The sequence below is a fragment of the Mobula birostris genome, chromosome 5 (genome assembly GCF_030028105.1).
Source record: "Mobula birostris isolate sMobBir1 chromosome 5, sMobBir1.hap1, whole genome shotgun sequence".
Taxonomy (NCBI): Eukaryota; Metazoa; Chordata; class Chondrichthyes; order Myliobatiformes; family Myliobatidae; genus Mobula; species Mobula birostris.
In genome coordinates this window covers 101276672-101291504 of record NC_092374.1, presented here as the reverse complement: position 1 = coordinate 101291504, position 14833 = coordinate 101276672, and the positions used below count along the sequence as shown (strand labels likewise).

Sequence of the window (14833 nt, the reverse complement as noted above, 5' to 3'; positions counted from 1 at the left end):
GGAGGGGGAGAGGAGGGAGAGGGGGAGAGAGGGGGGATAGAGAGGAAGGGGGAGAGAGGGGAGAGAGAGAGGGGAGGGAGAAGGGAGAGAGGGGGAGGGAGGGGGGGGGAGAGGCAAGAGGGGAGAGAAAGGAGAGAAGGGAGAGTAGGGAGAATCAGATATCTGAGTAGACCGGGTCTCAGTGAATCTATGAGGACAGATGTCCTTTTCATACATCGATATGGTACACAGAACACCCAGAACTACTCACAGGGGCACATCACCACCACAACACGCTCCTTCTCTGCATTTTCTCCCATCTCCACCACTGTGCCTTTTCAATTAAACACCTCTGCCACAGTCTGCAAACTACCCTCCACCTCCCCCCCTCCTCTGCCCTCCACCTCCCTCTTTCTCCTCTGTCCTCCCCCTCCCCTCCCCCTGCTCTGCCCTCCACCTCCCTCTTCCTCCTCTGTCCTCCACCTTCCCTCCCCCTCCTCTGCCCTCCACCTCCCTCTTTCTCCTCTGTCCTCCACCTCCCCTCCCCCTCCTCCACACCCCAGCTCCCCTCTCCCTTCAACACTCTAGTATCAATGGTCAGGCTGTGAAGCTCTGTGTGAAGTTTCGGTTACCCTTCATTTTCACTGCAATGTTTCAATGACACTGAAGGGTTTTGGCCTGAAACATCAACTGTACTCTTTTCTATAGGTGCTGCCTGGCCTGCTGAGTTCCTCCAGCATTTTGTGTGTTGCGAGGTTTATAAAATGATTCGAGGCATAGATAGGCTGGATGGTCAAAATCGTTCACCGAAGGGCGAAAAAGGCAAATACTAGAGGTGATGAATTTGAGACAAGGAGGAAGTTTAAAGGAATGTGGTTGGCAGGTTTTCAATAGAATGGTGGCTGCCTGGGGTGGGCTGCCAGAGGAGATGGGCATGCAGTTTGGTAGAAGGAATATAGAGTAGTTTGTAAATGGGCACAATTCCCTAAAGGTTATGTCACAACTTGAAAGCAAATGCAATGTTAGTGTGCATTTTGAGAGGGCTAGCATAGGAAGGCAAGGATGCAACACTGGGTTTAGTAAGGTGTTGGCCAGACCACATCTGGAACATTGTGAGCAATTTGGACCCCACATCTGAGAAAGGAACTGCTGGCATTGGAGAGGGTCCAGGGGAGGTTCACGGAAATGATTCCGGGAATGAAAGGGCTAATGTTTCAGGACTGTTTGACTTTTTTTTTGTCTGTGCTTGCTGGAGATTAGAAGAATGAGGGAGATCTCATTGAAACCTAATGAATATCAAAACACCTAGACAGAGTGAATGTGGAGAGGATGCTTCCTGTTTTGCATAGTCTAGGACCAGAGGACACAGCCTCAGAATATAAAGACGTCCCTTTAGAACAGAGATGAGGAGGAATTTCTTTAGCCTGAGGGTGGTGAATCCGGATTTGTTGCCACAGATGGCTGTAGAGGCCATGTCATTGAGTATATTTAATGCAGAGGTTGATAGATGCTTGGTTAGTTAGGGTGGCAAAGGTTAGGCAGAAATGGCAGGAGGTTGGGGTTGAGAGGGATAATATATCAGCCATGATACAGATGGAGCAGGCTTGAGGGGCCGACGTCTTATAGTCTAATGGAGATGGTGGAAGCCTATAGACAGTGGCGTTCAAAGGCTCTATCAGGTAGACATGAAAATGCTGGCAATAGAAAGTTAGGCTTCATGTGCAGTCAGATGAGATTTAGAATCAGCAGTACAGTGCAATTCATAAAAAGTACTATAAGCTACAAAATGGGAAATATAAAAAAGTATAGGTAGTGCAAAAAGAGAGCAAAAAATGAGGAGGTGTTCATGGACCATCCAGAAATCTGATGGCCAAGCGTTTGCTGAAATATTGAGTGTGTGTACCTCCTCCCTGATGGTAGTAATGAGAAGAGGGCATGTCCTGAGTGGTGAATGTCATTAATGCCACCTTCGTGAGGCATTGCCTTTTGAAGATGTCCTGGATGCTGGGGAGACTCATGCCCATGATGCAGCTGGCTGAGCTTGCAACCTTCTGCAGCTTTTTCTGAGCCTGAGAATTAGCCCCTCCATACCAGACAGTGATGGATGTTCTCCACGGTACATCTGCTAGAGTTTGATGACATACCAAATCTCCTTAAACTCACTCAACGTAAGCAGGAACCTTGGCAGATTATCCACTTACTAACACACACAGAGATGAAGTTTGAAATTTCCAAAATTAGTCACAAAAACATTTCCCCCCAGATAGAATGACAAATTTGGTCAGTTCAGTCTCTGCATCTCTGCTGACACACACTGCATAGCCACCCTGACCTCAGCTTCTTTCAGAAGTGTGACTAATGGTCTCTGAAGGTGAGAACCACAATGGTGTTACTCCAGATCACATCTCACTGAGGAAAACTTCTGTTCTAGAAACTCAACTCTCCCAGAGCTGGATCAGTAGAGGTGAATCAACCTCCACACTGTCCCATCACACACTCCCGGGGTCAAACACAGAGAGAAACTCCCCCCACACTGTCCCATCACACACTCCCAGAGACAGACACAATTTCTTCTTAAAATTGTTTCCATACAGAGTCCTGCTTCAGCCCAAATTTCTTTCCATCCAGTGCTGCTGGCTTCAGTTTAGGGAGGGTGTTAAATGTGGACATCCTTGATTGATCTTGAGCAGCAAGTGACTACTGATCTCCCGACCAGTCAGATTGCTGGGGTTGCTCTGGTGTCTTGGTGATACTGACCATGCCTTGGTCATGTGTTGTCTTGGCTGGCATTCCCACTAGCTGAGGAACTTGCACATTGCGTGTGTGCGGTAGGGCACTGACTGGTGTGGCAAAACAGAAGGACCTAGGAATACAGATCCATAATTCTTTGAAAGTGGTGTCACAGGTACGTAGGGTCGTAAAGAGAGCTTTTGGCACGTTGGCCTTCTTGCATCAGAGTACTGAGTACAGGAGTTTGCATGTTATGTTGAAGTTGCCCAAGATGATGTTCAGGCCAAATTTGGAGTACTGTGCACAGTTTTGGTCATCTACCTACAGGAAAGATACCAACATGATTGAAAGAGTACAGAGAAAATTTACAAGGATGTTGCTGGGACTTGAGGACCTGAGTTATAGGGAAAATTGAATAGATTACGACTTTATTCGCTGGAGCAGAGGAGAATGAGGGGAGATTTGATAGAGGTTTTCAAAATTATGAGGGGGAAAGATAGGGCAAATGCAAGCAGGCTTTTTCCACTGAGGTTAAGTGAGACACGAACTAGAGGTCATAGGATAAGGGTGAAAGGGAAAATATAGGGGGAACTTCACTCAGAGGGTGGCACGAATGTGGAATGAGCTGCCAGCTGAAGTGGTAAAATGCAGGATACTTTTCTGAAGTGCAAAACTTCAAGAGAAGTTTGGATGAGTACATGGATGCAAGTGGTACGGAGAGTATGATCTGAGTGCAGGCTGATGGGATGAGGCAAAGTAACAGTTCAGCATGGACCAGATGGGCTGAAGGGCCTGCTTCTGTGCTGTTGTGCTCCATTACTATCGGTGAGGCATAATGCTTCTGTTTCTGTTTTCTTTGTAGGAAGATCTGACCCTCTGTGTGAGGGGAGCAGCTGTCGGCCAACATTAGGCACACTCGTTCCTGCCACCTCGGTTTTGCCTCCAACTCCTGGGTCACTGATTCCAGCCAGTACACCCCACCAAACAAGTCACAGTTCAACATCAACTAAACACACCACCCATTCCCCAACGCCAACCAATCACACCACCCATTCCCCAACACCAGCCAATCACACCACCCATTCCCCAACACCAGCCAATCACACCACCCATTCCCCAACACCAGCCAATCACACTACCATTACTCCAACACTGGCCAATCACACTATGCCGACACCAGGCAATCATACATCACCAACCAATCACACCACACCAATTCCAACCAATCACACCACCCATTCAGTCCCAACTCCCACGGCCACTCCAGTGCTGAGAAAGGGGACATACAAAGTGGCCAACAAGAAAATGATCTGTGCCTTGGCAACACTGGAGATCGAGCTACGTGTTGAGTACGAGACTGGCAGGGTGAGTAAGGGTTGAGTCACTGAGACAGAGCTCCCTCCACACTCAGGTTTATTAATACTGGCAAATGTTATAAAATTTGTTGGTTTGACGCCAACAGTACAGCACAAGACAACACAATGAGGCACTTCCTGGGTGTTGGTGCTCTATAATAATGGGTGTCACCTATGATGGGGGCTGCTTGTGCCCATGATTGAGCTGGTTGAGTTTACAACCTTATGCAGCTTTTTCCAATCCCATGCAGTGGCCCCTCATAGCAGAGGGTGATGCAAACCCATCAAAATGCTTTCCTGGTACATCCACAGAAATTTGCAAGTCTTTAATGACAATCCTGGGGTCAGACACAGAGTGAAGCTCCCTCTACTGCGTCCCATCACACACTCCCGGGGTCAGACACAGAGTGAATCTCCGTCCACACTGTCCCATCACACGCTCGCGGGGTCAGACACAGGGTGAATCTCCCTCTACTGCATCCCATCACACACTCCTGGGTCAGACACAGAGTGAATCTCCGTCCACACTGTCCCATCACACACTCCCGGGGTCAGACACAGAGTGAATCTCCCTCTACACTGTCCCATCACACACTCCCGGGGTCAGACACAGGGTTAATCTCCCTCTACACCGTCCCATCACACGCTCGCGGGGTCAGACACTGTGCGAAGCTCCGTCCGCACTGTCTCAGCACACACTCCTGGGGTCAGACACAGTGAATCTCCCTCTACACTGTCCCATCACACACTCCCGGGGTCAGACACAGAGTGAATCTCCGTCCACACTGTCCCATCACACAGTCCCGGGGTCAGACACTGTGCGAAGCTCCGTCCGCACTGTCCCATCACACACTCCTGGGGTCAGACACAGTGAATCTCCCTCTACACTGTCCTATCACACACTCCCAGGGTCAGACACAGAGTGAATCTCCCTCTACACCGTCCCATCACACACTCCCGGGGTCAGACACAGGGTGAATCTCCCTCTACACCGTCCCATCACACACTCCCGGAGTCAGACACAGGGTGAATCTCCCTCTACACCGTCCCATCACACAGTCCCGGGGTCAGACACAGAGTGAAGCTCCCTCTACACCGTCCCATCACACACTCCCGGAGTCAGACACAGGGTGAATCTCCCTCTACACCGTCCCATCACACAGTCCCGGGGTCAGACACAGAGTGAAGCTCCCTCTACACTGTCCCATCACACACTCCCGGGGTCAGACACAGAGTGAATCTCCCTCCACACAGTCCCATCACACACTCCCAGAGTCAGACATAGAGTGAATCTCCTTCCACACCGTCCCATCACACACACCCAAGGTCAGACACAGAGTGAAGCTCCCTCCATACCGTCCCATCACACACTCCTGGGGTCAGACACAGAGTGAAGCTCCCTCCACACTGTGCCTTCACACATTCCTAGGCAGGGTTAGACACACCTACCTTACACACAGGGAGAGATCCTTGTCTGTTTGACAACCCCTTTCCTGCCAATCTGAGACCCATCTGTGTCTGACTGCCTTAAGTGAAAAGGTTTTGGGCTTACCCCTGAAGTCAATCGCACAGCCATCAGTCCAGTTGCAGGGACCAAGAGCTATCATTGAGAGTGTGGTGGGGGCAGGCATTGGGGTTTAAATATCGGTGTTTACGGTGCACTCTTTTTGCAGTGGGGAACATTTTTCATCCAACCCAATGACACCAAAGCATCGGGGGCCTGTGGGAAAAACACTGTGAACATGACGCTGACCTTTCCGCAAGGGTTCCTGACTTTTGGCTTTCAAAAGGTGAGTATGAATAGGGAGGGTGTACCTATAGACTGGGATGGGGAACAGGAACCCTCTTTGACCCAGGGGTCAGTGTGGACGGGGATGGGGAACAGGAACCCTCTCTGACCCAGGGGTCAGTGTGGACGGGAGTTCGGGAACAGGAACCCTCTCTGACCCAGGGGTCAGTGTGGACGGGAGTTCGGGAACAGGAACCCTCTCTGACCCAGGGGTCAGTGTGGACGGGAGTTCGGGAACAGGAACCTCTCTGACCCAGGGGTCAGTGTGGACAGGGATGGGGAACAGGTACCCTCTCTGACTCAGGGGTCAGTGTAAAGGGAGATCGGGAACAGGAACCTCTCTGATCCAGGGGTCAGTGTGGACGGGGATGGGGAACAGGAACCCTCTCTGACCCAGGGGTCAGTGTGGACGGGGATGGGGAACAGGAACCCTCTCTGACCCAGGGGTCAGTGTGGACGGGAGTTCGGGAACAGGAACCTCTCTGACCCAGGGGTCAGTGTGGACGGGGATGGGGAACAGGTACCCTCTCTGACTCAGGGGTCAGTGTAAAGGGAGATCAGGAACAGGAACCTCTCTGATCCAGGGGTCAGTGTGGACGGGGATGGGGAACAGGAACCTCTCTGACCCAGCGATCAGTGTGGAGGGAGATCAGGAGCAGGAACCCTCTTTGACCCAGAGTCAGTGTGAAGGGAGATTGGGAACAGGACACTCTCCGACCCAGGGGTTAGTGTGGACGGGGATGGGGAACAGGAACCCTCTCTGACCCAGGGGTCAGTGTGGACGGGGATGGGGAACAGGAACCCTCTCTGACCCAGGAGTCAGTGTGGAGGGAGATCAGGAACAGGAACCCTCTCTGACCCAGGGGTCAGTGTGAAGGGAGATCAGGAACAGGACACTCTCCGACCCAGGGGTCAGTGTGGACGGGGATCTGGAACAGGTACTCTCTCTGACCCAGGGATCAGTGTGGACGGGGATGGGGAACAGGAACCCCCTCTTACCCAGGGGTCAGTGATGAGGATGGGGTGATGGAATCGTCAGGAGGCAATGCAGAGTGCTGTGTACAGTGAGGCAATGGGAAAGAGTTACTGAGATACACTGGTGACATGTGTGGGACTTACCTTGAGCTTTTGGGTATGGGTTATTGGTGATCATTGTTTTTTTGGCGATTCTGTCTCAACAGGACACCAAGGGGAAGAGTTATCACCTTCATCAGATTAAGACCCAGCTCACCTATAAATTCCCAGGTGCTGCTGGTGAGTTCCCGCATCTCCGAACCACCAAAAGCAGCAGGAGACAGGCAGAGATTGTTCTGTCCCTTGGGGTACAGCGATGGGTTGGGGTGTAGGGCCTGGAGAGGTTGACAGAGACAGAGAGGGGTGCAGGGGACAGAAGGGGTTACAGTCATGGGGAGTGGTGTGGGGCTGTTGGGGGTTACAGAGATGGGGAGGGGTGTATGGACTGGAGGGGATTACAGAGACGGGGAGGGATGTGGGGCCAGAGGGGGTTACAGAGATGGGGGGAGGTAGGGGCTGGAGGGGGTTACAGAGCCAGAGAGGGAGGTAGGAGCCGGAGGAGGATGTACTGATGGGTGGAAGGGGTGGGTGAATTAAAGTGAATTCAGAGGGAGGCTACAGATTATGTGGGTCTGATACTCATACATCCGGGCATCTCCCCTCAGCTCTCAGTAATGCCACCGGCTGATGGGGTAAGAGGACACTCAGCCGATCATACCTGTGGTAAAGTCCTGAGACACTCCTTTCAGTGCTCGCTGCTCCCTCTCATCCCAGTCCCAAATGCTTCTGGCCCGGGCTGACCTCTGCTCTCCCCCACATCTCTGCCCCATCGACCCACTAGATCCCAAGAAAGCCCTAGAATCTGATCCAGCAACATCAGGGAAACAAGAGTCAGGTTTTCAGATCCAGGACCCCATAGAAATGTTCTCCACATTAACCTGAGTCACTTACTGTCTCTGTCTCCACGGACGCCACCCGACCCACTAGTATTTCTGATGTTTTGATTTTGTCTCACTGTTCGGTGCTGCTGGTTGAATGCATGGGGGGTGGTTGAGCAAGATCTGGCGGACTCTCCCTCTGATTCAGCAGCTCATGCTCTTCACAAAACATAATCCGACACTTTCACATCCTCTAACCACCCGTTCCTCTCTGGAACTAACTCCACAGCCCCCCCTCTCCCAACACTCCTACATCTTCACATCTCCTCTACCCCTTCCTCACTCTCCCTTTTGCCCTTTTTATCCCCACTTCTCTCATTTTCACTAACTCCATCCCTCACTTTCACACTCTATCTGTCCCTCCCCTGTCGTTTACACCATCTCTCAATCTCTCCCCATTGTTTTCACTGTCTCTCGGTCCGTTCCTCCCTGTCGTTTTCACCTTCTCTCCATCCCTCCCCCTGTCGTTTTCACCTTCTCTCCATCTGACCCCGTCATTTCACCTTCTCTCCGTCCCTCCCCGTCATTTTCACCATCTCGCCGTCTCTCCCCATCGTTTTCACCTTCACTCCGTCCTCCCGCTGTCATTTTCACCTTCTCTCCATCCCTCCCCGTCACTTTCACCTTCACTCCGTCCCTCCATGTCATTTTCACCTTCTCTCCATCTCTCCCCATCATTTTCACCTTCTCTCCATCCCTCCCCATCGTTTTCACCTTCTCTCCAACCCTCTCCTTGTCGTTTTCACCTACTCTCCGTCCATCCCCGTCATTTTCACCTTCTCTCGTCTCTCCCCGTCGTTTTCACATTCTCTCCGTCCTTCATCGTTTTTACCAGCTGTTCGTCCCTCCCCATCGTTTTCGCCTTCGCTCTATCCCTCCCACTGTCATTTTCACCTTCTCTCTATCTCTCCTCCTGTCATTTTCACCTTAACTCCTTCGCTCCCCCTGTTGCTTTCACCATCTCTCTGGTCCTCCTCGTCGTTTTCACCTTCTGTCTCTCCATTGTGTTCACCTTCTCTCCATCCTCTCTGTCATTTTCACCTACTCTCCGTTCTTCCCCATCGTTTTCACCTTCTCTCCATCCATGCCTGTCATTTTCACCTTCTCTCCGTCTCTCCCCGTGATTTTCAACTTCTGTCCGTCCCTCCCGGTTGTTTTCATATTCTCTCTGTTCCTCCTCGTCATTTTCACCATCTTTCTGTCCCTCCTCCTGTCGTTTTCACATTCTCTCTGTCCCTCCCTGTCATTTTCACCAGCTCATCATCTCTCCCCGTCATTTCAACCTTCTTTCCATCTCTCCCCATCATTTTCACCATCTCTCCGTCCCTCCCCATCGTTTTCACCTTCACTCCGTCTCTCCCCCTGTGATTTACACCTTCTCTCCATCCCTCCCCGTTGTTTTCACATTCTCTCCGTCCCTCCTGGTTGTTTTCAGCAACTTTCTGTCCCTCCCCATCATTTTCACATTCTCACCGTCCCTCATCATTTTTACCAGCTGATCGTCCCTCCCCGTCGTTTTCACCTTCGCTCTATCCCTCCCACTGTCATTTTCGCCTTCTCTCTATCTCTCCTCCTGTCATTTTCACCTTAACTCCTTCGCTCCCCCTGTTACTTTCGCCATCTCTCTGTTCCTCCTCGTCATTTTCACCTTCTCTCCGTCCCTCCCCGTCATTTTCACCTTCTGTCTCTCAGTCGTGTTCACCTTCCCTCCATCCTCTCTGTCGTTTTCACTTTCTCCCCGTTCTTCCCAATCGTTTTCACCTTCTTTCCATCCCTCCCTGTCATTTTCACCTTCTCTCCATCTCTCCCCATGATTTTCACCTTCTGTCCGTCCCTCCCCATTGTTTTTACATTCTCTCCATCCCTCCTTGTCATTTTCACCATCTTTCCATCCCTCCTCCTGTTGTTTTCACATTCTCCCTGTCCCTCCCTGTCATTTTCACCAGCTCATCATCTCTCCCCGTCATTTCCACCCTCTCTCCATCTCTCCCCATCATTTTCACCTTCTCTCCATCCCTCCCCATCGTTTTCACCTTCTCTCCATCCCTCCCCGTTTTCACCTTCTTGGCATCTCTCCGTCGTTTTCATCTTCTCTCCGTCTCTCCCTGTCGTTTTCACATTCTCTCCATCCCTCATCATTTTTACCTCTGCCCCTCCCCCTATTGTTTTTACCTTCTTCCCATCCCTTCCTGTGATTTTCACCTTCTCTCCGCCCCTCCCTGTTGTTTTCACCTTCCCTCTGTCCCTCCCCATCATTTTCACCTTCTCTCCATCCCTCCCCATTGTTTTCACCATCTCTCCATCCCTTCACGTCGTTTTCACATTCTCTCCGTACCTCTACGTCGTTTTCACCATCTCTCCGTCCCTTGTCTTTTTTACCTTCTCTCCGTCCCCATCGTTGTCACATTCTCTTTGTCCATCCCCATCATTTTCACCATCTCTCCGTCCCTCCCCGTCGTTTTCACGTTCTCTCTCTGCCCCCCCCGTCGTTTTAACATTCTCTCCATCTGTCGTTTTCACCTTCTGTATGTTCGTCCCCTTGTCATTTCACCTTCCCTCCGTCCCTTCCCGTCATTTTCACCTTCTGTCCATCCCTCCCCCAGTCAACTTCACCTTCTCTCTGTCTCTCCCAGTCGTTTTCTCCTACACTCCGTCCCTCCTGTCATTTTCACCTTCTCTCCATCCCTCCGCGTCGTTTTTTCCCCTCTCTCCATCTCTCCCATCGTTTTCACTTTCTCTCTGTCCATCCTCATCATTTTAACCATCTTTCCTTTCCTCCCTGTGATTTTCAACTTCTCCCCGTCCCTCCCCGTCGTTTTCACCTTCACTGTCCCTCCCCGTCGTTTTCACCTTCTCTCTGTCCCTCTGTCATTTTCACATTCTCTCTGTCCATCCCCGACATTTTCACATTCTCTCTCTGTTGTTTTCACCTTCTCTCCATCCCTCTTCCTGTTGTTTTCACCTTCTCTCTGTCCCTCCATGTCGTTTCACGTTCTCTCTCTGTCCCTCTCTGTCATTTTCACATTCTCTCCATCCCTCTCCCATCATTTTCACCTTCACTCCGTCTCTCCCCCTGTGATTTACACCTACTCTCCGTCCCTCCTTGTCATTTTCACCATCTTTCTGTCTCTCCCCGTCATTTACACCTTCTCCATCCCTCCCCGTTGTTTTCACCTTCTCTCCGTCCCTCCTTGTCATTTTCACCATCTTTCTGTCTCTCCCTGTCATTTTCACCAGCTCACCATCTCTCCCCGTCATTTTCACCTTCTCTCTGTCCCTCCCGTCATTTTCACCTTCTCTCTGTCCCGCCCCCTGTTGTTTTCACCTACTCTCCATCCACTCCCCTGTAGTTGTCACCTTCTTTCCATCCCTCCCCATTATTTTCACCTTCTCTCCATCCCTCCCTGTCGTTTTCACCTACTTTCCGTCCGTCCCCGTCATTTTCACTTTCTCTGCATCTCTCCCCCGTCGTTTTCACATTGTCTCCATCCCTCCCCGTCATTTTCACTTTTGCTCCATCCCTCCCACTGTCGTTTTCACCTTCTCTCCATCCCTGCCCATCGTTTTAACCATCTCTCCGTCCCTCCTCATCGTTTTCACCATCTCTCCATCTCTCCACGTCGTTTTCACCATCTCTCCGTCCCTCGTATTTTTCACTTTCTCTGCGTCCCTCCCCGTCGTTTCCACATTCTCTCCGTCCCTCCCCGTGATCTCCACCTTCTGTCCGTCCCTTCCCATCGTTTTCACCTTCTCTGTCCATCCCCATCGTTTTCACATTCTCTCTCTGTTGTTTTCACCTCCTCTGCATCCGTCTCCCTGTCGTTTTCACCTTCTCTCCATCTCTTCCCATTGTTTTCACCTTCTCTCCACCCCTCTCCATATCATTTTCACCTTCTTTCCAACCATTCCCGTGATTTTCACCATCTCTCCATCCCTCCCTGTCATTTTCACATTTTCTCCATCCCTCCTCGTCATTTTCATCATCTTTCCGTCCCTCCTCCTGTCGTTTTCACATTCTCTCTGTCCCACCCTGTCATTTTCACCAGCTCATCATCTCTCCCCGTCATTTCCACCCTCTATCCATCCCTCCCCGTCGTTTTCATGTTCTCTCTCTGCCCCCGTCATTTTCACGTTCTCTCCATCTCTCCCTCTGTCGTTTTCACCTTCTGTATGTTCGTCCCCTTGTCATTTCACCTTCCCTCTATCCCTTCCCCTGTCGTTTTCACCTTCTGTCCATCCCTCCCCCGGTCAATTTCACCTTCTCTGTGTCTCCCAGTCGTTTTCTCCTACACTCCGTCCCTCCCGTCATTTTCCCCTCTCTCCATCTCTCCGGTCGTTTTCACCTTCTGTCTATCTCCCCCATCGTTTTCACTTTCTCTCTGTCCATCCTCGTCATTTTCACCATCTTTCCTTTCCTCCCCATGATTTTCACCTTCTCTCCATCCCTTCCTGTCGTTTTCACCTTCTCTGTCCCTCCCCATCATTTTCACCTTCTCTCTGTCCCTCTGTCATTTTCACATTCTCTCTGTCTATCCCCGTCATTTTCACATTTTCTCTGTCGTTTTCACCTTCTCTCCATCCCTCTCCCTGTCGTTTTCACCTTCTCTCCATCCCTCCCCTGTCATTTTCACCTACTCTCCATCCGTCTCCGTCATTTTCACCTTCTCTCTGTCCCTCTGTCATTTTCACATTCTCTCTGTCTATCCCCGTCATTTTCACATTCTCTCTCTGTCGTTTTCACCTTCTCTCCGTCCCTCTCCTAGTCGTTTTCACCTTCTCTCCGTCCCTACCCCGTCGTGTTCACCTACTCTCCGTCCACCCCCTGTCGTTTTCACCATCTTTCCATCCCTCCCCGTAATTTTCACCTTCTCTCCATCCCTCCCCTGTCGTTTTCACCTACTCTCCATCCATCCCCGTCATTTTCACCTTCTCTCTGTCACTTCCCGTTGTTTTCGCCTTCGCTCCATCCCACCTACTGTCGTTTTCACCTTCTCGCCGTCTGTCCTCCTGACATTTTCACCTTAACTCCTTCTCTCCCCGTCGTTTTCACCTTCTCTCCATCCCTGCCCATCATTTTCTCCATCTCTCCATCCCTCCTAGTCGTTTTCACCATCTCTCCGTCCCTCCCCATCATTTTGAGCTTCTGTCCATCCCTCCCCCGTTGTTCTCACTATCTCTCCGTCCCTTCCCATCGTTTTCACATTCTCTCCGTCCCTCCCCATCATTTTCACCATCTCTCCCGTCGTTTTCACCTCTCTATCTCCTCCGTCGTTTTCGCTTTCTCTCTGTCCCTCCCTGTCATTTTCACATTCTCTCCATCTCCCCTGTCATATTTACCTTCTCACCATCCCTGCCCATCATTTTCTCCTTCTCTCCATCCCTTCTAGTCCTTTTCACCATCTCTCCGTCCCTTCACGTTATTTTCACATTCTCTCCGTAACTCTACGTCGTTTTCACCATCTCGCCGTCCCTCGTCTTTTTTACCTTCTCTCCGTCCCCATCGTTGTCACATTCTCTCTGTCCTTCCCCATCATTTTCACCATCTCTCCGTCCCTCCCCGTCGTTTTCACGTTCTCTCTCTGCCCCCCCCCGTCGTTTTAACATTCTTTCCATCTCTCCCTCTGTCATTTTCACCTTCTGTATGTTCGTCCCCTTGGCATTTCACCTTCCCTCCGTCCCTTCCCCTGTCATTTTCACCTTCTGTCCATCCCTCCCTCGGTCAACTTCACCTTCTCTCTGTCTCTCCCAGTCGTTTTCTCCTACACTCAGTCCCTCCTGTCATTTTCACCTTCTCTCCATCCCTCCGCGTCGTTTTTCCCCTCTCTCCATCTCTCCCGTCGTTTTCACTTTCTCTCTGTCCATCCTTGTCATTTTAACCATCTTTCCTTTCCTCCCTGTGATTTTCACCTTCTCTTCATCCCTCCCCGTCATTTTCACCTTCTCTCTGTCCCTCCGTCATTCTCACATTCTCTCTGTCCAACCCCGTCATTTTCACATTCTCTCTCTGTTGTTTTCACATTCTCTCCATCCCTCTCCCTGTCGTTTTCACCTTCTTTCCATCCCTTCTCCTGTGATTTTCACCATCTCTCCGTCCCTCCCTGTTGTTTCACGTTCTCTCTCTGTCCCTCACTGTCATTTTCACCTCTCCATTCCTCCCCATCGTTTTCACCTTCTCTCTGCCCCCCCCCGTTGTTTTCACCATCTCTCTGTCCCTCCCCGGCGTTTTCACGTTCTCTCTCTGCCCCAGTCATTTTCACATTCTCTCCATCTCTCCCTTTGTCGTTTTCACCTTCTGTATGTTCGTCCCCTTGTCATTTCACCTTCCTTCCATCCCTTCCCCTGTCGTTTTCACCTTCTGTCCATCCCTCCCCCGGTCAATTTCACCTTCTCTGTCTCTCCAAGTCGTTTTCTCCTACACTCCATCCCTCCCGTCATTTTCCCCTCTCTCCATCTCTCCCGTCGTTTTCACCTTCTGTCTATCTCCCCCGTCGTTTTCACTTTCTCTCTGTCTATTCTCGTCATTTACATCATCTTTCCTTTCCTCCCCATGATTTTCACCTTCTCTCCATCCCTCCCTGTCGTTTTCACCTTCTCTGTCCCTCCCCATCATTTTCACCTTCTCTCTGTCCCTCTGTCATTTTCACATTCTCTCTGTCTATCCCTGTCATTTTCACATTCTCTCTCTGTTGTTTTCACCTTCTCTCCGTCCCTCTTCCTGTCGTTTACACCTTCTCTCCGTCCCTCCCCCTGTCGTGTTCACCTACTCTCCGTCCACCCCCTGTCGTTTTCACCATCTTTCCATCCCTCCCCGTAATTTTCACCTTCTCTCCATCCCTCCCCTGTCGTTTTCACCTACTCTCCATCCGTCTCCGTCATTTTCGCCTTCTCTCTGTCACTTCCCGTTGTTTTCGCCTTCGCTCCATCCCTCCTACTGTCGTTTTCACCTTCTCGCCGTCTGTCCTCCTGTCATTTTCACCTTAACTCCTTCTCTCCCCGTCATTTTCACCTTCTCTCTGTCCCTCCCCCGT

General features: G+C 50.9%; 2 protein-coding genes across 2 annotated transcripts in view; one reads left to right on the top strand and one right to left on the bottom strand.

Moving 5' to 3' along the window:
• The window catches only part of LOC140198392 (rhodopsin kinase GRK1-like), a 569956-nt gene that overhangs the window by 179679 nt on the left and 375444 nt on the right, over positions 1-14833 (bottom strand). The window lies entirely within an intron of this gene.
• LOC140197927 (macrosialin-like) overlaps positions 3783-14833 on the top strand; it is a 32194-nt gene continuing 21143 nt past the window's right edge. The window contains exons 1-3 of the mRNA XM_072258544.1: positions 3783-4074; positions 5738-5854; positions 7035-7107. Coding sequence (XP_072114645.1) covers positions 3877-4074; positions 5738-5854; positions 7035-7107 — 388 coding nt within the window. The 5' untranslated portion in view covers positions 3783-3876. The remainder of the gene's footprint in view (positions 4075-5737; positions 5855-7034; positions 7108-14833) is intronic.